Here is a 21,512-nt window from a genome sequence, read left to right on the forward strand (position 1 = left end):
ACAATTCTTTGAGCCACTTAAAGTTGTGACCGCCTCTGTGATCCACACTTAGGAATAGACAAACTCCCCCCCAAGCTCTCTCTCGTTTCCGGTGCTGGGACAGGTGGCTGCAGGCCCCGTGCGGGGGCCAGCGGGCCGGGCCACGGCCATCCTGGAGCCATGGGCCTGTTCCAGCCGTGGAACCCCCCCACAGCCCTGCTGTGGGCAGCCAGAGCGGCTCGGCTCTGCAAGGCTGAGGTGAGATTAACCCTTTTATTGCTGTGAAGAGCTGAAAACCTGAGGGAAGAGAAAGAGGAGATGCGTAAAGCTGAAATTCTGTTGTGAAGCTATGATATATCAGAGTATCCCGTTGTAATTCCATGAAGATAGGGGGGGTGGAGTGTTCAGCTTGTAAGCAAAAGCACCTGCACTGAGATAGGCAGATGCTGACGCAGCTGTAATTTCATGAGAAGTTTGGACAGGGAGAGATGGAAGCGATGGGGACTTTTGCTCTAAATGGAAAAGGAGAAAACCTCAGTTCCTAGAGATGCTCCCAGAGATAGTCCTAAAGATGAAGATGAGGAAGACCCTTTGCTCCCAGGGAAGGAGAAGGGCCTCTGGTTTTTGTTTCTGAACAGCTCAACCTTAAAATTGTACCCCAAAAAACTTCAAGAGTGGACCCTTGAAAGCAGTTGTGGGGAAAGCTGCAAGTCAGGGGAAGGGACTCGCATGTGAGCAGAGAACCAACCTGGGCGGCTGTCTCGTTGTGATAATGTTTTCATAGCACGAGCAAGAAGAGACTTCTCTTTCTAAATGAACTGAACAAGGTTATTATGGAAGTGATAAACAGACTGAACATCTCAAGGGTTGTCTTTTTACATTGTCAGTGGGAGAAGGGAGGAAGGTGGGGGGGAGGAGAAGTGTTCTGAAGGTGTGGTATGATTTTTTTTTTCCCCCCCCTCTTTTAGGTCTGTTAATAAACTTCTTTATATTCTTTCAAGTTTGGTGCCTGCTTTGCATTTCTCCTAATTCTTATCTCACAGAAGATAAACAGTAATGAGTATTTTGGACCAAACCACTACAGTACTTAATGAAAAAATAATAATAATTAGTCCCAAGTGGTCCTTGGGAAGAAGATTGCTCAAGCTGGAGAAGAAATATGATTCATCACTTCTATACTTTATATATATACTTTATAGTAGATTAGTCTCATTTATTGACATGCCATGAGAAGGACTCACAGACACACTGTGTTTATTCTGAAATCTTTTGTTTCTTCACACTCTTTTTTAATTCACTTGTACTTACTCGAGTAAAAATATGACTTCCAAAACTACATCAAGCTATACAATTTATTCTGTATTTTCCTGTGAGTGTGAGAACACATTATTTCTCTCAATTCATCTTTCTTCAGATTTTTGTGAAGCTGTAGATCTACATTTGAGAAGTCATGGCTAAAAATGTCTAATTATTACTTGAAACTAAAACCAGATATATTTTTGATAATACATGTTTATTATTGGGACATGCAGCAGTTTCACATTTACTGAAACCACTGAAATAAAGAAATTGAACTTAGCACTAATAAAAACCAGTAACAAGCTCAGTAAGTAATGTACTTCATATGTCTTGTACACATATGAAATACAATACATCCTTCTGCTCATCACAGTCTTCAGCAGAAAAGGCAGGAGTTGACTTTTTTTTTTTTAAATAAACACCTGCAGATAGAAAACTACTTTCAGGATCTGTAGGTATTTCTGTTTACCACACCTACAGCAATTCACTCCAATTAGTGTAGACCAATCACTACACAGTGTTCTCAACAATGAGACATCTATAAGCCGGATCCTCAGAACATAAACGAAAAAGTATATACCTTTAAGAGTTTCTAGCAAAAAAACATTACTAGACCAACTGTAGAGTCTTCTCTGCTTAAATAGCCTTTGCTATCTTCACTGCACGCTTCAAAAATCTACAGAAAGAAAGTGATATGCGTTAAAAACCAATAAACCTAACCTAGGATTTTTTACTTTGCTTAACTGTTACAGGAAAAACAAAATAGGCACTTGTTGAATAAACGCTATTCATCTACTGTCTTCCAGTAAAATTGAAAATGGGCTGAGCCCATTCAGTTACGGATTTTTAGGTTAAAGTAAAATTTTTTCATACTTCTACATGTGCTTATGATGAAAAAACTTTTTGCAAACTTAGAATACACAGTACAAACTTCTAGAAAACAAATCACATTAAATTTGCTTCTACAAGACTGTAAATATTTTCCTGCAAAACACCAGGTAGCTTTAATTTTCAGTTAAGTCAGTACATTGGCAGGAACGATGAGGATAGAGTGCAATGCCAGTGTAGTCAGAAACCATCAAATTTTCTGAAGTACTTCTAGAAAAGAAGGGTTTCCAGAGCCTATACTTAGAGAAGGAAACTATGCACATAACATACAAAACCATCCAACCCTTTCTAAGAGCTTTTCCCACAGAAGACCTTCAGCAAGAGTAGGTAACACAATATCTTAAGAGTAGTGAATGGTATATCCACAGAGCATTTCAGGAAAAAGCATTATACACAACTCTGTGGACAAGCACTAAGAAAATTACACAAACCAGCTAAATTTTCAGTAACGCTTTTCCAATTTTACTGCCTGCTAATTTCATTGCGTGCTGGCACTTACAGAATTTGTTAACTGCAGCCATAAGCTTACAATAAATTTAGAGTAACGAGAACCGAGCGCTCAGTTCACTGCAGAAGCCAAAGTGCGCTTTGATGCGGGCCGCATTCCTCCTTTGATTAATTTTACACCTCCTTTCCTCCCACTCCTTCCTGAAGTCCTCACGCAGTTATCTCATTAGCGGGGCACTTCAGGCACGGCATTAACACCGCGCCGAACAAGCCATTATGCAAATACCGCACCTGCCCATGATAAATATTAAGGTCAAATAAAGGCCTGTGAGAAAAACTCCGCTCACTGAGCGCCTCCTTGGCGGGTGCAGCCCCCGGAGCCGCCTGACCGCCTCACGGCGGCCGCGCGCCACCCGCTCGAGGGGAGGGGCGGGGCCGCGCGGGAGGAAGGCGGGCCCGGGCCTGGGCCTGCTCTCGCTCCCCATCGCGGGCGCTACTGCGGCGCTGGACTGACTGCGAGTCACTGAATGAGTGAGCGGTGGTGGCCGCGGAGCGCGGCGGGCAGGGCGGGCGGTGGGGCCGAGCGGTGTGCGGCCCGCCGGGCTGCAGGGCCGGGGCGGCCGCCCGGGCTCGTTGGTGCCGTGGCCCATGCCTTCTGTGTGGGGCGGCGGCGGGAGCCGCGGTCGCGGCCGCACGGCCCTCGGTGGGGGCGGCGGTGGCCGGGTTCTGCCGCCGCCATTTCGGGGGAAGCGCGGCGGAGGGGCATGGGGGTGACGGACGGAGGCCGCGGTCCCGGAGTGTTCCCGCCGAGGCTGCCAGGAAGCGCCGCCCCGGCTCGGCCCTGAGCTCCTGAATCCTCTCAGTAGAGCGCGCTGAATCGCTCAGTCGTAGGGAAATAGCTGTATCGCGCAAATCACAGCTCTAATTTTTAGAATGCTTTCCTATCGGTGTCCGTAGCCTAGCCCGTTTTCCATGCGCGGGTTTTCACATTAGCTGCTTCCCATTTGATGGTTGCCCTCATTGCACGTGTTTCTTTGTTTCCCGGGCTCAGAAATGAGCCTTGTACACTGTGAAGTTTTCCTGGAGATTCCGTCAAATACCAAAGCATGGTTCCTTAGTAATAAAGAAATGGGAACTAGGAAGGGAGACGGACTTGAGCATAGCAAAACCGTACAATTTTTGTTTGGTGTTTTGTTTTTTCATCCCTAGGAACATGCTTCAGGAGGGTGCACACGGTAGATGGACAGTATCTAGCAGTGATGAAAGCGCCGAGGAAAATTCTGACAGTGAAAAACCATGTACATCTTCAGTATCGGATGCTGCATGTGGTACAACAAGTGGACCACAGTACCCGTGCTCTGAAGCTAGGAAAGCTGCTCACAAGAGAAAAGCTTCTCCCCTGAAGCTCACTGATAAAAGTCTTTCTACAGAAACACCTCCAGCAGTAAAACAGAGACTAAGCCAAGAAGGCTCAGGTTGGTGTCTTTCTAGTAGCGATGAAGAGCCTGAAGATGAGCAAAAGCATGCCCACAGAGAAACAGTGAAAGAAGAAAAATGTGATGCACCCAAAGAGCATCCTTTGAATCTTTGCAAAGATGACAAACTCTCAGAGAATCTGAAAGAAGAGGAGTATAATGAAACATCCAGTGAAGCCCAAGATATCTGGGATTTGGTGAATGGAGGGAATCCTTTCAGGTTTTTTCTCACTAAAGTCAGTGGAATCGAACAAAGCCATAATTCTGGAGCCCTGCACATAAAAGGTGAACAAGTGGCTTCTACAGAAGTAGGCTTTTGGGAGAAAGCAAGAGAATTTTTTTTTTTTTTTTAGTTTGTGGGTATTTTTAAATGCATGTATTTCTTGGTTTCACTGAGATTTCATATTCTAAATATACAGGTTTGTAGAAATTGGTTCTGTTATCTGGACCCTTCTCTTTTAGAAGTATAGTGTATAAAGCATTATTTGCTAATATTTTGTTGTAACTTGAGTTAGACTGCAGAAATCTAATGTGTGTTTAGCCAAGGCAAGTCATGCTGCTTCTTATTGCTGCTTTCCCTGTGAGCTAGTCTGGAGAAAACTGCTTGTCTTTGTGGCACTTAAAAGGGTGCTATTCTTGGGTGCAAAACTGCCTGAGTAGTTACTTGCACTTGCCTGCATGCTGCTGAGTGGTTTGCATCTAGTAGTTCACTATTACTTGATGCAGTACTTCTGAAGTTCTGTGTCTGGGATTCATGGGTCCGTTTAAATTCAGCTGGGAGAGAGCTGCCCATCAGTCAAGATGGAGTGAAGTCTTCGGTGTGCAATACTGATGCTTCAGGAATGCTCTGTAGTTGTTTGATGTAAGGGGGAAGAGCTTTGTGCAGCTGTAAACTTCCCTGTGGTTAGAAATAAAATCCTACACATCACAAGACAGAATCAGAAACAAGTATTAATGAGAGAATTGTGTATAGAAATACAATAAAATAAGGCAGAAAAAAATTGTAGTTCTTTAAAGGGAGAACAAATTACTTAAGAGCTATACAATTAAGTTGTAACTTTTCCTCCACCTCATGCCTATGAGCATAGCTGGTGTCAAGAGACTTCAGTTGCTTTACCGCAGTATGTTTTTGTATGCTTTGTGAATTTGTGGCTTTTGGCCTGTCCTCTTTTGGGAGTCCTGCTAGGTAATTAGTTGAGCCAGTGGACCAGCAGTATTTTTTGTTTGTTTAACCTGCTAAACCAGATTTCTGTAGAGCTAAGGTATTAAATACTTTGCACATCCTAGAAGTTACTTGTTGGGCATGTTTTCAAGTTGGTGCTGTGCTTCAATTATTGAGGTTATAAATTCCCAGTTGGCTTAGTTTCCTGTGTCACTGTGATTGAACTATGGATTCACATATCCTACAATCAGTCTGCAACAGATAGAGAAGCATTAACTATGCCCTTATTGCTGCTACCCTGCCACAGTTCTTCAAGCCCAGTCGATAGGGGAGAGAGTAGTTTAATGTCCCTTTCTCAATATGATGTTGGACGTTTTCCTAATCAGCTTTTGAAACCTGTTTTTGCTTTAAGAAGATTAATACTTTTTATAAGCATGTGATCCTAAGTGATTCACAGGAGAGTCAGTAACTTGAATACCTGGAACAGTAAACTTGTGAATACCTCTGTTACACCAAGTCTATGAACAATCTGGCCCTTGTGCTGTGGCAGCTATCAAACTGTTCGAGATGCAAAATGTTTACTTGAACTTTTTTTATTTATTTATGCTTTAATATTTTTAATAGATATTTTGTCTCCTCTTTTTGGAACTCTTGTATCTTCTGCCCAGGTGAGTTTCCTATTTGCTGAACTGATTTCACTTTATTAACCTTAAACTTGATAATTTGTGCTTGTGCCACGTAGCTGATATTAGGGGGGAACCTTGTTAAAACACAGAGGGAATTCTAAATGTTTTCAACTGTTGAACAATTTATTGAAATACAAAAATCATCCTATGTTCTGCTGTAGAATGCAGGCAATTATAAGACTACTTTCTCCTGGTTTTGAGGAATGTGCAACTGAAAAGTGTGTATTTATGCTTATATAAATTACGGGTTTTTAAAGAAAAACCACCTTGCAATCTAGGAATGATATCTTTGTTATTGCCTAGAAGCTTTTGCTACCATTCTTGGTATAGACATGTGGCAAAGAGATGATCCTTGAACCTAAGCTTTTACATGATGTGCATGTGATTCTTTTTTTTTTTCCTGGATGGTAAATTTTATGAGCATTAATGCACACTTTTAAGAAACTTAAATTCATTCTTGAATTGTTAAGAGAAAAAAAAAGAAGGATGTAAAAGTCAAAAATACACCTGTTTTTAGAATATGCTGTATAAGATGGAAGCAGTAGGGTGTGATGACTTTACTTGATGTAGTTCACTGATCTAGCAAATTTTTTTGCTTTTTAATGAGTCTGTTTTCTTTTTCTATACAAGTTTAATTACTGTATTGATGTGGGATGGCTTGTAAGACAGTACCCGCAGGAATTCAGGTATGTTTATTTTACAAAGGTGAAATTATGCAATTTCCAGATCATTTCTGTTCATACAAGGTCCTGTTATAAGTGAATGATAAACACTTGTTTGCAGTAGCAGATGATTGTTACTAATTGGATATGCATAGACTCTTAGTTTTCTTTCTACTCTTATTCCACAGTTGTAGTTCTCTGATTTCTTGACTCTTTTCAAGACTATTAAATGGTCAGAGTTCAGGATAGCTGGTTTCTGATTTTTATTAGTTAACACTGAGGAGGTCCCATTGTGGGCCACAATGACAGGGCAGTAGATGACCTATAAAGATGAAACAAGAAGCTTTTTGCCATACATTTTACTGAGTCAAGAGCCAGATAGTGCAAGAGAAAGGAAGGGCACAAGAAAACTGTACGAAAAGGATCGGGATGGTTTCATGGGTAGGATGTAGTAAGTTAATGGGTATTGTCATAAAAGCAGTTCTCGTTTGCTTGAAATTCCTTTCTGATAATTGCAAACTCCTGCAGATGAAGTGAGCATATACTGTGTTGCCTTTTTTTTTTTTCTTTCATTTTACTGGAAGAGCAGTAGAACCAGAGTTCACAGAATTACAGTGGATAAGGCTGGAAGGGACCATTTTGGGTTGAGCAGCACACCATTCCTTGTGGGATCCTCCACTACATATGTACGAAAGCTGTCATCAATGCTCTCGAGGAACTTCTTGGACTGTTCATGCTTTGCTGTGTTGCTTCTCCAACATGTCAGGGTAGTTAGTCCCCCACACGAACCAGGACCTGTGGCTCTGAGGCTGCTCATACTGCTGCTTGTAGAAGTCCTCATCCACTTAGTCCTCCTGATCAGATGGCCTGCAGCAAACACCCACAACAGTGTCACCCTTACTTGTCTGCTCATTTATCCTAACTCATAATGTCCTGATTGATATGTTCCAAATGTTGCCTCATGTAGAGGGCAACTCCACTACTGCACCTTCCTATCTTTCCTAAACCACATGTAGCCCTTCAAGACAATATTCCAGTTGTGTGAGCTATCCTGCTATGTCTCTGTAATTGCAATGAGATCAAAACCCTATGACTGCACACAGATCTCCAGTTCCTCCTGTTTGTTCCCTGTTCTATGGTATACAGGTGCTTTATAGAAGTATTTGAGTGTGCCAATATCCCTTAGAGGGTGCAAAGGGACTCCTCTTAGTCCTGTCTTGTGGTTATGTCTTTAACTGCTTGTACTTGTTGGGTTTATCCCAATCTTCTGCCATCATTCCCTGTAACTGGCAGGAGAGAATATAACTTGTGCTCCAGATGTCTTGACCAGTTGTCCCAAGGCCCTGACATCCCTCTTCTTTGTCTGCAGTCTTACGGGATTTTGTTGGTACTTGCTTGAAAAACCCGTAATAATCAGTGTGCTGAGCCAGGTGGGAATTTTCTTGGTGGCGTCTCTTACCTGGACGCCAGGGAGGCAACACACCTTCCTCCGCATTAGATCTGGTTGTCAGGACCAGAAGTTTAGTTCTAGGTGAACACCAAATTACTGCCAGAATAGACCTAGCTCTCCCCTTTTCCCTATCACATCTTCTCTGTAAGATAATAATTACTAAATTGTCTTAGATCCACATTGTGTATATCAGTGCTTTTGAGAGCTTACATTTGTCTGTTTCCAGCCATAGGGACAAGTTTCATTCATGATCTTGTATTAGGAGTTTCTATTTTGGTGTCTGCTTTACTACACACTTCCTGTTTTCCAGTGTCTTTTCTTTAGAGGTTCTATTGTAGTTACTGCTATTTTGAGTTAGTTAATAAGGCATATTGATTTCAGTGCCATCTTTCTGCTGGGCTATGAGATTTAGGGGCCAGATGTCATAGCTATGTGAAGGAATGGTTTAGACTGGTTGCTGATTTACTTGATGTTTTAATAGTAATCTCCTTTTGTTTAAGGAAGAAGCCATTGCTGATAGTTCATGGTGAGAAGAGAGAATCTAAAGCTGAACTAATGGCACAAGCACGGCCTTACGAGAATATTAGCTTTTGTCAGGTAATTAACATTTGTATCATCCTTTGGTTAAAGTTAAGCCATCTGTCACACTCAAAGTCTTTGTACTGATGAAAAGAAACACCTTATGTGGGAAGTTTTTTGTTATACTTTGAGGAATATCCGTGCCAGGGCCATAGGAACATGGTAACCGTGATCCTGGTTGGATGTGATTATGGCAGGCTTCACCCACAATAGTTTGTACAGAACAGCTGCCCATGAAAATGTCACAGGGCTCATGGAAGAGCTGCTCACCTTCTCCGCTAATATGTTACACTCAAGTTCTTACAGTGGCTGAAAAGGAAACATTATTTTTGTGTAAAGACAGAACTTAGTCCTAGTGTCACTACAATCTTAAATCTCATCAAAGAATTATTATTTTCCAAGTATGTTTTATACAAGAAAACGATAAAAATAATCTCAGTAATACTGTTAAAATTGCTGTGAGCACACTTCCTGGCACATGCCATTTTATTTCTGATGTTATGTTCATTGTTTTGCTGTCCCTAAGTCGTGAAGTAATTGGCTTCATCTTGGGGGAGGGATGTGGCTATGGCAACTTGCCAGTATATCAAGATTTTGGCAGGTGAAGTATATTAATGATCATGGGGACTTTGTGCTCTTTGTTAGGAGGAGAATGATCTTGGAATTTTGTTCTCTCTGAAGCAGTCTGGTAATCCTGAGTTTCCTGTTGAATTGGTGGACCCAGTACTGCAGGTGTGGTCTCGCTGGTGTTCAGCAGTGGGGAAGGTTCACCTCCCTTGACCTGCTGGTAGCATTCCTTCTAATGCAGGCCAGGTCCCTGGTAGTCATCTTTCGTGCAAGGGCACATTGCTGGCTTCTGTTCAGCTTGGTGTCCAGCAGGAGTCTTGAGTTATTTTCTGCTGATTATTTCTGAAAATGCCGCTAGTAAGAGATACAAATTGTGGAACAGTTCCAGCAAGAGTTGCATTACCATTTAAAGTCTAGCTTGTAGAAAGTGGAGAGTGCATTAGAAGTATTGAGAAGGAAGATAATGTATTTTTGTGGTCTGTCCACTAGAGAGCAGTGAAATGAAACAAAATTAAGAAGCAATGCAAAATAGCAATTTTTAATGATCAACTTTTGAATTTTGTAGGCTAAACTGGATATTGCATTTGGAACTCACCATACGTAAGTAACACTATGAAGCAGAAAGGTCTGCAGCAAAACTCGATTTCATAGAAATTGTTGAGTCTTAAAGCTTCCATAAACATCTTATATTTAGAGATGACAGGATTGTTCTAGTTTAATGAGACAATTTAGCTATTGAGTAGATACAAGCTGTGCAAGTTAAACAGTTGAACTGGTCTAAGACAGGTGCACTGCAGATCCTGGCTCTTAATTCATGCCTTAATACCAAAACTATAATGCAGACTTGATCACATAGGCAGGGCAGACACAGCACTGATTTACTGGTCGTGTTTTTCAGTTTCTGTGGGGGATCTGGAAATTAGCAAATTTGGGGGTCATCTCAAAGAAGAAGCTTGAATTGGATATTATAGAAATGTCACAAAGTGAATTTTGTAGGTAGAAAGCTACAGATAAGAACAGATTTAATCTTATATTTTAGCAGAGATTTTCTGGGTTCAGTTTGGGCTTCAGATCTCATCCTTTGGGATCATGTGGATATGCTGTCTTTACACAGCTAATGAAAACTTGGATAGGGAAATTTGAGCAGTTTTGTTACAAAAAATACAGATATGCATGTTTATCTCAGTTACTAGTTTTAAAATTCCTTTGTGCTGTAGCTTGAGTTAAGAGTTATGAATAAATAGCTTTTTTGCCATCTCAATGGTTAGCTACATACATACTTTCTTTTAAAGTGAAAGTCAGTTTAAGGGGAGGTAACTAGGTTTTAATAAATTCAGCTATAAGTAAAGGCCTTTCAGTGTTCCTTAATTCTTTTTCTAACTACCTGCAAAGAGATAAGTTTATATGAAGAACTCTGCAGGTACAGGAAGTGTTCTGCATGCATTCATTTTGCTGTGGGTAATCAGTTGCATGAAATGTTAAGCTGTACTCTGGAATAAAATAAATGGGAGTAGTCTAATGACTGCTATGTGAGCTTGGCATGCACATGAATTGAAGTATAAATGCTTGCATGATACACAGCAGATTTTTGAAAATAATTACCTTGGGACTTTTTAATGAATTGCTAATTTATCTCCTGCTCTCATTGTACTTGAAATAGATGAAGACTTATGTATCCTTTTTTAAAGGAAAATGATGTTGTTGCTATATGAAGAAGGTCTTCGAGTTGTAATACATACATCCAATCTTATTGCTGAAGATTGGCACCAGAAAACTCAGGGGTAAGCAACGATCTCTAGCAGGTGTATATTTAGTACTTTCCATAGGTGTTTGCTAATGCTGGAGATGGGATACTAGGTCAGGTGATCTAGTATTGCAAGCCTTATGCTCCTAAAATAGAGCTTTGCAAAAAAAAAAAAAAAAAAAAAAAAAAAATTTAAAAGTTGAGCTTAGAATGCTGGTAGCTAAGTCTGAGCTCTACTTGCTTTTTTCTGTAAACAAAACTCTGTTCCCAGCTGGCTGATAGCTTCAAATCAGTCTGACTGATATAAAATTTTATTGTGCTGTGCTGTCTCTTTATGAAAAAACTTCTTAGCTATAAAGTACCATTTATATAGATCTGAAGCAGCTATTTAAAAATTATCTTAATACTGCAAGAATAATGTGGATGTGCAAATGATCTGGTTTTGTTGTGACTGTATCTAGAATGTAGTCTGATAAGTGTTGGGCACTGTTGGTTCTGTAATGCAGTAGATGACCTAGTATTTGCCCAGTATCCTTTCCTGAGAAGGAATTTTTTTCTGTTTTATTTTCTTGGAAGAAGTTTTTAAACTGAATGACCACCTTGGGACATAGTTTTGTTGGGAGCACAAAAAACAGGATTATGTGGCACGTTAATATAAGGGTCCTCAATGTCTTCAGTGTTTTGGCTATTTTTATGGGAGCAATTTTTTAGTTAGATGACGACAATAAATCAGGGTATAAAATTTCTTCAAACTAATGGAAAGTTGCTTCTCAGAAGTTACTGTTACTTTGACATCCATTTTGCTGCCATTAAATATGGCAGAATTTTGAGACTTTGCTTGTCTGAGACAAGCTCTTTGAGTGGCAAAAAAAGTCACTGATTTTTTTTGCCTTTAAATCTTATGAATGGCTTTAGTATCTTATGGTAGTTAGCTTTTTAGAAAGCTAAGAAGGCATGAAAATACCTATTGGGATACTTAACAAGTTCCCCTACTTGTCAAACAGAAATATTTTTCTTTTTTAGCTTTTGCATACTGCAGTGCTATGCAGTATCACAATATGGTGGTTCTGAATTTCAAAGGATAGTATCAACACATTGTAAAGTTGATAATGCGGAATCTTTGGCTCCAATAATGTGTGACTGGGAAGAAATGTTTAATGTTTTCCCTGCATAGTGCCCATCCCATTTTACTCTGATGGAGGTTCTTGAGAGGTGACATATCATTGTGCACTACTCTTCAAACTACATAAACCTTTCAGATGCGTTAATTGGTGTTTTTCTATGCAGTTGCACAAAGCAGTAGTTCAGCAGAACACATTGCAGTGTTCTGTTGCTATAGAAAATGTTGATGAAAGGACTGGTGGTTGGTAAGTCTGAGCCTGACCAGTTTAGCAGTGGTGAAAGCTGTAACTGTATGTATGTGTGGATAAATGATGAGAATGTTATTTTCATTTGAAAGTGTTAGTTTTATGATTTCAAGTATGAGTCGATTCTGTAGATGTAAAGACAAGACATCTATAGTTAGTATCACAATGACCTTCACATGTGTTTTACTCACGTACTAAACCCATGTGTTATAAATGTGTGGTGTCCTTGTCTATACGGCTGATTTTTTTTTCTTTTTCTTCTTTTAAGAATATGGCTAAGCCCTTTATATGCAAGGCTACCTAAGGGAGCATCTGGTTCTGCTGGTGAATCTGCAACTAATTTTAAATCTGACTTAATAAGTTACTTGACAGCTTACAGTTCTCCTGCACTCAAGGAATGGATAAATCTGATTCAAGAACATGATTTATCAGAGACAAGGTATATATAATCTTGTGGTTTTTGTAACTTCATGTGCGGATTGTTTTTAATTTTTTCTAAAAATTAAATATCTGTGTTAGGATCTGTTAGACCTTGTGCTTGTTTCGTAAGCTAATCTTGTTTCAGATTTAAGTGTTCAACATGACAAACCTTTTGCGGTTTTTAAAAATCTATCTTATGTAGATTGTCAAATTGGCCAACTTCTAGTCCTATAAGCATGCATTTTAAAAGAAGAAAGAAGGGTGCACCAGCAGTAACTTTTCAGAAAGTAGCTGTAAAGTAATAAGGACTTGGTTTCATTTGAGCCAGTCTGGCTCAAGTATTTACTCCAGTAAAATTACCAGTGGAAAAAACTGTTGTATTGGGTTTGTCATGTAAGAGTGATCATATAAACAAATGTTACTGGAATGGGGATTTTATTCAAAATAGGCTCTTGTATTCATAAGGCAAAGTTGAATCCACATATCTATATTATTTTTGCCTATAACAGGCATGGATTGGTTTTGGTAGGCAGTGTTGTGTCTAACTGGTCTTGGAATAGTCTTCTCTAGTATCACACTGCTGATACTACTTAAAAATAATTCAGGATGTTTAATTTACTTCTAATAAGTAGCTCCACTTAAATATGAGCATTTACCTCAGAAAGTGTAATTCTCCCTGGCAACTTAATTGCTGTTTTATGATCTGACCAAAAGTTGTTGAAAAGAAAAGCTGAAAATGGTCATATGCTGTGGTGGAAAATAGAGACTGAAATGTTGTCTAGTTTATACATAAAAAAGTGCTTTTAGCTTTACATGGAGTCCTAAAAGATTGGAGAGGATAAAAAAGGTGTGTACTTTATAATCAGGTGTGCTAACAGCCTGAGCTGCTGCTCTGATTGCATTGATCATCAGCATGAGCCTTAACAGATGAGTTGAGCCGTAGCTGATAGGCATTTATGCATGGGCTGGGAAAGAGTCACTTGTTAGCACAAGGATCGGTTCCTGGCCATTTGATGTACTGTAGGGGATGTTCAGTCGTGTATAAAGTTAGCCATGAGATGCATGCAGTAGGGAACAGCTTCTTAAAGTGTCTGTTTGTTGTGACTTTGGGCAAGTCTCTTCCCTGTTTTCAGGGGAAAATCAAATACGTTACTAAACCCATTATTAGGAGGACTGTTGAAAAAGCTATACTTTGCATCTGAACTATTAGGTGCCCAAATGGAAACTCATACCTGAATCAGCTGATTTGGTTGTAGCAATAGATTGGCTTTACTCAAAATTACATGCCCAGTTATGTGCCAAACGAGCTATTTGTGTGTACTGCTAACATCATCTATCTTCTGCATTTTTGTACACTGAAAAAGATGTAGTTCTTGTCTTGGCTGTAGAAAAGCCTGATGGTGCATGACAGCCATATAGGATGCTGTTAATAAATTTTACAGCTGAAAATCTAGTTTTCTTTGTATTGTAAACACATGAGAGAGATTAAATATTTCTGGTTGCACTTGCATGTTCAATCTTGCTGCTAAGTTTTACTTAAATACCTTGCTACTTTACAAACCAAAGCACTCCAGATCTACAAAATTCTGTTGTTTTTTTTCTTTTTTTAGAGTGTATCTGCTTGGTTCTACCCCTGGACGATATCAAGGCAGTGATAAAGAAAAGTGGGGTCATCTTAGGCTCAGAAAGGTATTAAAACTGTAACCTTTTTTGTTAATATCCTTTAAAATGTAAATAGAATTTTGGAGAGCATTCTTCAGTTCCTTCTGATTTTTCCAGCTGTCATCGGTCTTTTAATACATTGTTACAGTTAAAGTTATCAATAACATATATAAGCTTGCAACTTAGAACTTACTCTGTCTACTGATGAAAAAGACAATTTGAAATGTTTTTATAAGTACTTTAGCAACAAAAGGAGATTAATGAGAATCCCCGTCATTTATTGGTTGCAGGGGGAGACATAGTGAGAAAGCTTGAGGCAAAGGCTGAGGTGCTTGATGCCTTCTTTGCCTCTGTCTTTAATAGCAGGACCTGTTCTCCATGTGTCCAGCTCCCCAAGCTGGAAGACAGGGACAGGGAGTGGAATGAAACCCCCATAACCCAAGGGGAACTGGGCAACAATCTTCTGCAACACTGAAGTGTACACAAGTCCATGGGACCAAATGGGATCCACTGAGGGAGCTGGAAAAAGTGCTCACTGAGCCACTTTCAGTCATTTATCAGCAGTTCTGGCTAACTGGGGAGGTCCCAGTTGACTGGAGGTTGGCAAATCTGACACCCATTTATGAGAAGGGTTGGAAGGAAGATACAGGGAGCTACATGCCTGTAAGTCTGACCTTGGTACCAGGGAAGGTTATGAAGCAGATCATCTTGAATGTACAGGATAACCAGGTCATTAGGCCCAGTCAGCATGAGTATGAAAGGCAGGTCCTGTTTGGCTAACCTGGTCTTCTTCTGTGACAGCCTAGTGGGTGAGGGAGAGGCTGTGGATGTTGTCTACCTGAACTTTAGTAAAACCTTCGACACTGTTTCATGTAGAATTCTCCTGACTCCTCCTGGCCTAGATGGGTGCACTCATTGATGGGTAGAAAATCAGCTGGATGGCTGATCTCAGAGAGTGGTGGTGAATGGAGTTACATCCTGCTGGCAGACAGTTACAAGTGGGTTCCCCAGGGCTCCTTATTGAGCCCACCAAGCTGGGGGGGAGTGTTGATCTGCTGCGGGGTTGGAAGGCTCTACAGAGGGATCTGGACAGGCTGGATCAGTGAGTGAAGACTGAGTGAGTGAAGTATGAGGTTCAACCAGACCATGTGCTGGGTGTTGCACTTGAGTCACAGCAACCCCATGCAGCACTGCAGCCTGGGGGCAGAGTGGCTGGGAAGCTGCCCAGTGGAAAAGGACCTGGAGGTGCTGGTTGACAACAGCTGGACATGAGCCAGCATGTGGCCAAGAAGGCCAGTAGCATCCTGGCATTCTGTGTCAGCAGTAATGTGGCCAGCAGGATGAGGGCAGTGATTTTCTCCCTGTACTGAGCACCGGTGAGGCCACAGCTCAGGTGTTGTGTCCAGAAGGGCAACAGACCTGGGGAAGGGTCTGAAGCATAGTTCTGATGAGGAGCAGCTCAGGGAGTTGGAGGTGTTAAGCCTGGAGGAAAAAAGGCTCAGGAAGACCTTACTGCTCTCTACAGCTACTTGAAAGGAGGTTGTAGCTGAGTGGGGATTGGTCTCTTCTTCCAGGTAACAAGTGATAGGACAAGAGGAAATGGCCTCAAGTTGTGCCTGGGGAGGTATAGTTTGGATATTAAGAAAAATTCCTTCAAAGTCTATGAACCAGTGGAGCAAGCTGCCCAGGGAAGTGGTAGAGTCACCTTCCTTGAAGATACTTAACAGATGCGTAGATGTGGGACTTAGGGACATGGTTTAGGGGCGAATATGAAGTGTTACGTTAATGGTTGAACTCTCTTGCCTCTAGAGGTCTTAGGTTTATTTAGGCAAGCCATAATGGTAAATCTTCAAGATTGCATATATTAAGTTTTTTTACTCCTTCTTGTTTGGGTCTGGTTTTTTGGTAGGGGTTTTTTTTTCAGAATTTGATGAGGTATTTCTTTCCTCTATTAAATGCTTCTCATAATTGGAGAATTTTTGACCTGCACCTCCAGCTGAAGTGGCATTATTTCATTTACTGCCATGAATTTTACATGGAGTTCTACTGCTGTCTGTGGCAAACTTCTGTGATACACAGAATATTTATGTATCACATTGCTTTTCAACATTAGGTTACTCTTACAGATATCCCTTTGCTCATTAAGAGCTTGTCCTTTCTGGTACATGTTGTCTGATTTTTTTTTTGCGTAGTTAGACACAGAATGAAGAAAAAATAAGACAGAAAAAGCCTGTAAGGGAGAATATCTTGTGGCAGATATTTCTGTGATTTTAAAAGGTTTTTAGTGACAATGCGGATAGACCTGATGATGCTATATTGATGACTGAAGCCATTAGATTGTGTGTTTGATCTAGAGTGGGGTAAAGGTGGCAACTACATACAATTTAATATCTGTCTATATCCATCTGTTTTTAATGGGGCTTTAAATTCCATTCACAGCTGAAGAATTCCTCTAAAAGGATCATTTCAGTTTCCTCTTCAATTGTTCTTTTTTTCCCTCTTACTGTAGGCATCAATTGTAGCTGGGTGTTGTGGCTTTAGGATGCAAGAGGAATTTTATGGCCAAAAACCACCAAATATAAAAAATATTTGGTTGTTTAATTTATTGTAACTTCTGAAGCTAATGTTTCATGTTTTTCGAGCTGCTAACATTCTTTTCACCCATTATTTAATGGTTGGCTTTGGTGCTTTTGGATAAAACTTGATGTTTAATCTTTTTTGAAGTGAGTGTATTTGGAAAGCCTGTTTTTTTTTTTTTTAATGACAAAGTTAAATATGTAGTATGAATGTTGATCTTTCATTATCAAAAGTGAATTATAGAGGATTTACTATATCAAAAGTGATATCAAACTAATTAAGGTATTCCTTGCCTGTTGAAGTTTAACAGTGCTTTAATTCCTCTCACTAGCTTTTGAAGGAGCATGCTCTGTCAGTACCAGCACAGGAATCCTGGCCTCTTGTTGGACAGTTCTCAAGCATCGGTTCAATGGGAGCTGATGGGTCCAAATGGCTGTGCTCTGAGTTCCAGGAGAGCCTGGTAGCTGCAGGCAGCAGTGTGACAGCTTTCCGTAAATGTGATGTCCCAATTCATTTGGTATGTCTTTTAGATGGTAGTGACCTTCATTTAACACTTATTCATTTGTTTTGGAAATCTTTGTCATTGGTTTGCTTTTAACTTTTGGAAGACAGTAATGGAGTTTTCATCATGATATATATATGACACTTGTGTATGATTTGCTATAAAAATGTACCATAATTTCCAACTTCATTACAGTAGATTATGTATCATCTCATCAAAACTTATCTTCTCATTCTATAGCTTGTCTTCCATCAGGTTTTGTAGATGCAGCTGTTTTTTCTACTAAGATGTAACTGAATCCTTAGTCATTAATACCTTTGGTTATTGGCACAATTAAGGGGAGGAGCAGAAAAGTTTGTGGCCGGAGCTTGTTAAATCAGGGAAAAATGATGGTCAAACTATGTTTTTACTGTGTGCTAATTGTCCCTGCATATTCATATCTCATATTTGAGGTACAAGACTAAAATCTCATAAAATAAGATTAAGAACTAGCTTTGGCTACTTGGACGCTTTACTTGAGACTTGCTAGCTAATTTTGGTTAGCTCTGTAAGAGTGGTAAAAATACTAGGCTTTCTCTGTTACTGGCACAAATGTAGTTGTAAGCTGCAGTGTAGTTTTATTAATTTTGAAAAATGAAGCCTTTAATACTTACTTTTTTCTCAAGTTTTCTTTAAAGGTGTTTGTTTGAAAATTGACAGCCTGTCTATTTAGAGCAGTGTTACTAAAGTTACTTTTCGTTCTACCTCCATGAAGGTTTATCCTACTGTGAACAATGTGAGGCAAAGTCTAGAAGGCTATCCTGGTAAGCAGATGAATTCCCATTTATTTGCTTTTTGTGGTCATAATGTCCTGCAAAATCACTTTAGTGGTTGATGTTCATTTAAGATGAAGTTGTCATCTTTCTGAGAATGTGATAGAATGGGTGCCAATATAATCCTGTTACTTTTGCTGGAGCTCTGACTCCAGCTGTCCTATTGTAATTGAATAGAGAGGGCTTTGTGGGCATTGGTATGTAACGTTTGTCTGTCCTAGCCGTGTTCATATGTCACTGTGTAGAAAAACAACAGTTCTTGCCCACTGCTCTTACTCCAGCCATCATTTCATTTTGGCAGAAAATTCAGGTTTGAATGTGTGAAGTTCTTCTGTTTTGATTTCAGTGTCACTCTGCACATCAGATACAATGGAGGCTAAGGTTTTATTGGTCTTTTTTTTTTAATATTGTAATATACAACTGTTTGTTCAGTATTCACATGTTTATTTTCATGAAGTTATTATATTTGTAAAAGCTTAGCCTCAACCTGCCTGAAACAGGAATTGGTACTGTAGTATTCTCATACAAGGAAGCTTCTGTTACTCAGAAGCAAGTCTTCAAAAGGTCAAAGCAATTGGAAGAGATTAAGGAGTATTGAAAGAAGAGAATTCTTTCCTATCTTTGGGAAGGGTAAGAAGGAGGATCTGGGGACCTATAGGCCTGCCAGCCTCACTTTGATCCTTGGGAAGGTGATGGAACAAGGAATCCTGGAAACCATTTTCAAACATGTGGCAGACAAGGTGACTCGGAGTAGTCAGCATAGATTTTTAAAGGAGAAATTATGCCTCATTAACCTGGTGTCCTTCTGTGATAAGTGGCTTGATGCATGAGGAGTGCCCCTAGATGTTGTTTAGCTTAACTTTGTCTTTCAGCTCTGTCTTCTCTAACATCATTACAATGATGTGATAAAGTCCAGGCTGGATTGAGTGGAAAGTGGGGCAGATTGGAAACTGGCTGAGCTGCAGGCCTCAGAGGCTGTGAGCATTGGCACAGAGGCCTGCAGGAGGTCAGCCACTAGTGGTGGTGTGTGCCGAGCACTGGTACTGGGGTCATGCATTAATGTCTTCATCAGTGACCTGGTGGTGGGGCAGAGTACACCTGTAGGGAGTTTCCAGATAATGCAAGCTGAGGAGGAGTAGTTGATGTATTGGGTGATTGTGCTGCCAGTCAGAGGGACTGTGCAGGCTGGAGAAATGGGCAGACAGCAACCTCATGCAGTGCGACAGAGGGCAGTGCAAAGTACTGTGCTGGGGCAAGAGCAGCCCCAGGCATGAGCGCATGCTGGGGGCTAACCAGGGGTGAACAGCTTTGCAGAAAAAGACCAGGTAGTGCTGATGGTCACTAAGCTGAAGATAAGCCAGCAATGCACCCTTGTAGCAAGCAGGCCAGCTGAATCCTGGGCTGTGTTAGGAAGTACATTGCCAGGAAGTGACCCATCCTCTCTGTTTAGCTCTGGTAAGACTGCTTCTGGAGTGCTGTGTCTAGTTGTTGACTTCACAGTACAATACAGATATGGACATACTGAACCAAGTACTGCAAAAAGCCACAAAGGTGAATAAGGGATTGGAGCATCTGTCATACAAGGAGAGGCTGAGAGAGCTGGATAATTCTTGGAACTTGGAGAAGAATGCTTTCCTGGGAAATCTTACCAGTGTGTATAAATGTAAATTATAGGGAGAGGCAAAGTAGAGGCAGATGCTTTGCATGGTGACCAGGGAAAGAACAAAAGGTATTGGATGTACATGGGAATCTCCTGTATCTCAACTTACCCTTATAGCAAAATTGTTTTCTGATGTTTAAATGGAATAGGTTGCTCATAGGTTGTAGAGTTTCTGTTTTTGAACGTACTCAAAACCTGACAGGATACTGTACTGAAGAGTGTTGTACTGTGTGCTCTGTTCAGCCCTGCTTTGAGCATGAAATTGTTCTAGATGATCTCCAGAGGGTGCTTTCAAGAAACTTCAGTGGTTCTTTGGCTTTGCTGAATCATTAAAAGTGTTCCTATTCCAAGCTGGATGCCTATGCTCCTATGCAGGAGAGTAGTTTTTGAATTCTAACGCTGGTGGATTTTGAGCATGGAGCTAGCATTAATGTTTTCAGCAGTCTTTGTCTTTCTTCTGATTAGTGTTTGGACATACGTAGAAATTGCAGCCAGAGAATTCATAGGTATCTGTGGTTCCCAGAATTAAGTTAGCATGTCTTTAAATACTTCTGGTTATTTACAACCCAGTGACTTCTTACTGTAATTTCTTTCACATTGTGAAATAACTTGGTGAATTACACAATTCTGTGTTTGTGCAAATGAACAGCAGTTAGTGCATTCCTGAGAGCAGTAAAGCTTTTGTAATGGGTTCTTATGGCATCTTCTAGGACATTTTGAATAGAGGAGGCTTTGCATCATGCTTTTACTACACAACACTAATATAATTCAGTATGCCTGGCTGATTTTTCTTTGTTAAATCCATTTCAAGAAATCACAAGGTGCATTAGCCAAAGGCCAAATCAATACAAATAAAATTTCATCATAGAAGTACTTGCTTTTTAAAATAACATTGTTTGTGGTTTGGTACGTTTGTTCTTACTCCTGAAACCTGCTTGTTTTATTTCCTCTTTATAGTTTGTATGGGTAACGATTCAAATCTGTTGATGTCAAGTAGTATCATATAAAAAAAACTACCCATAATTCTCCCTGTATAGTTTCTCTTTTTCCTAGTGTAAATATGCTGTGTAGTGTTTAGGAACTTGCTAAATTATAAGAATGGAAAAAACTCCAGCAAGTATATACCATTTTATATTACTGGAGCATTTCACAATTTCCTGAAAGTAAGTCATGAAGGTAGCCCACATAGCTTATTCCTCAAGATGCCTGCTGCTTTTAGAATGTCTTTCAAAAAATAAATGTACATGTTCTGTTTTTTTTCTTAAGCTGGTGGCTCACTTCCGTACAGTATACAGACAGCACAGAAACAGCTGTGGTTGCATTCCTATTTTCAGTAAGTAGAACTCAATTCTTTGGGGTTTTGGGACTGTATGTTTAAAGTTACAGTGCTGTAATGTTTGAGTGTTAACAGCAAATAAGTTGAAGTCATTACAAGTATGATATTCTTAAACTCCTTAAAATAAAGGCCTTTAGTTCCTTATCTGCTGTGTCTTACGTCCAACAGTAGAAAACATGCTGTTTACCTATAAAAATTATATGGGCTAATGTTGCTACTGGATTTAGGTTTCTGTAAA

General features: G+C 40.1%; 1 protein-coding gene across 1 annotated transcript in view; it reads left to right on the plus strand.

Moving 5' to 3' along the window:
• The first annotated feature begins 2,938 nt into the window (after positions 1-2,938).
• Positions 2,939-21,512, plus strand: part of TDP1 (tyrosyl-DNA phosphodiesterase 1) — a 44,259-nt gene continuing 25,685 nt past the window's right edge. The window contains exons 1-12 of the mRNA XM_069018063.1: positions 2,939-3,144; positions 3,823-4,373; positions 5,875-5,918; positions 6,567-6,622; positions 8,549-8,645; positions 9,760-9,794; positions 10,883-10,975; positions 12,574-12,744; positions 14,336-14,414; positions 17,296-17,481; positions 18,221-18,269; positions 21,205-21,271. Coding sequence (XP_068874164.1) covers positions 3,827-4,373; positions 5,875-5,918; positions 6,567-6,622; positions 8,549-8,645; positions 9,760-9,794; positions 10,883-10,975; positions 12,574-12,744; positions 14,336-14,414; positions 17,296-17,481; positions 18,221-18,269; positions 21,205-21,271 — 1,424 coding nt within the window. The 5' untranslated portion in view covers positions 2,939-3,144; positions 3,823-3,826. The remainder of the gene's footprint in view (positions 3,145-3,822; positions 4,374-5,874; positions 5,919-6,566; positions 6,623-8,548; positions 8,646-9,759; positions 9,795-10,882; positions 10,976-12,573; positions 12,745-14,335; positions 14,415-17,295; positions 17,482-18,220; positions 18,270-21,204; positions 21,272-21,512) is intronic.

Source organism: Aphelocoma coerulescens, chromosome 5 (assembly GCF_041296385.1).
Source record: "Aphelocoma coerulescens isolate FSJ_1873_10779 chromosome 5, UR_Acoe_1.0, whole genome shotgun sequence".
Taxonomy (NCBI): Eukaryota; Metazoa; Chordata; class Aves; order Passeriformes; family Corvidae; genus Aphelocoma; species Aphelocoma coerulescens.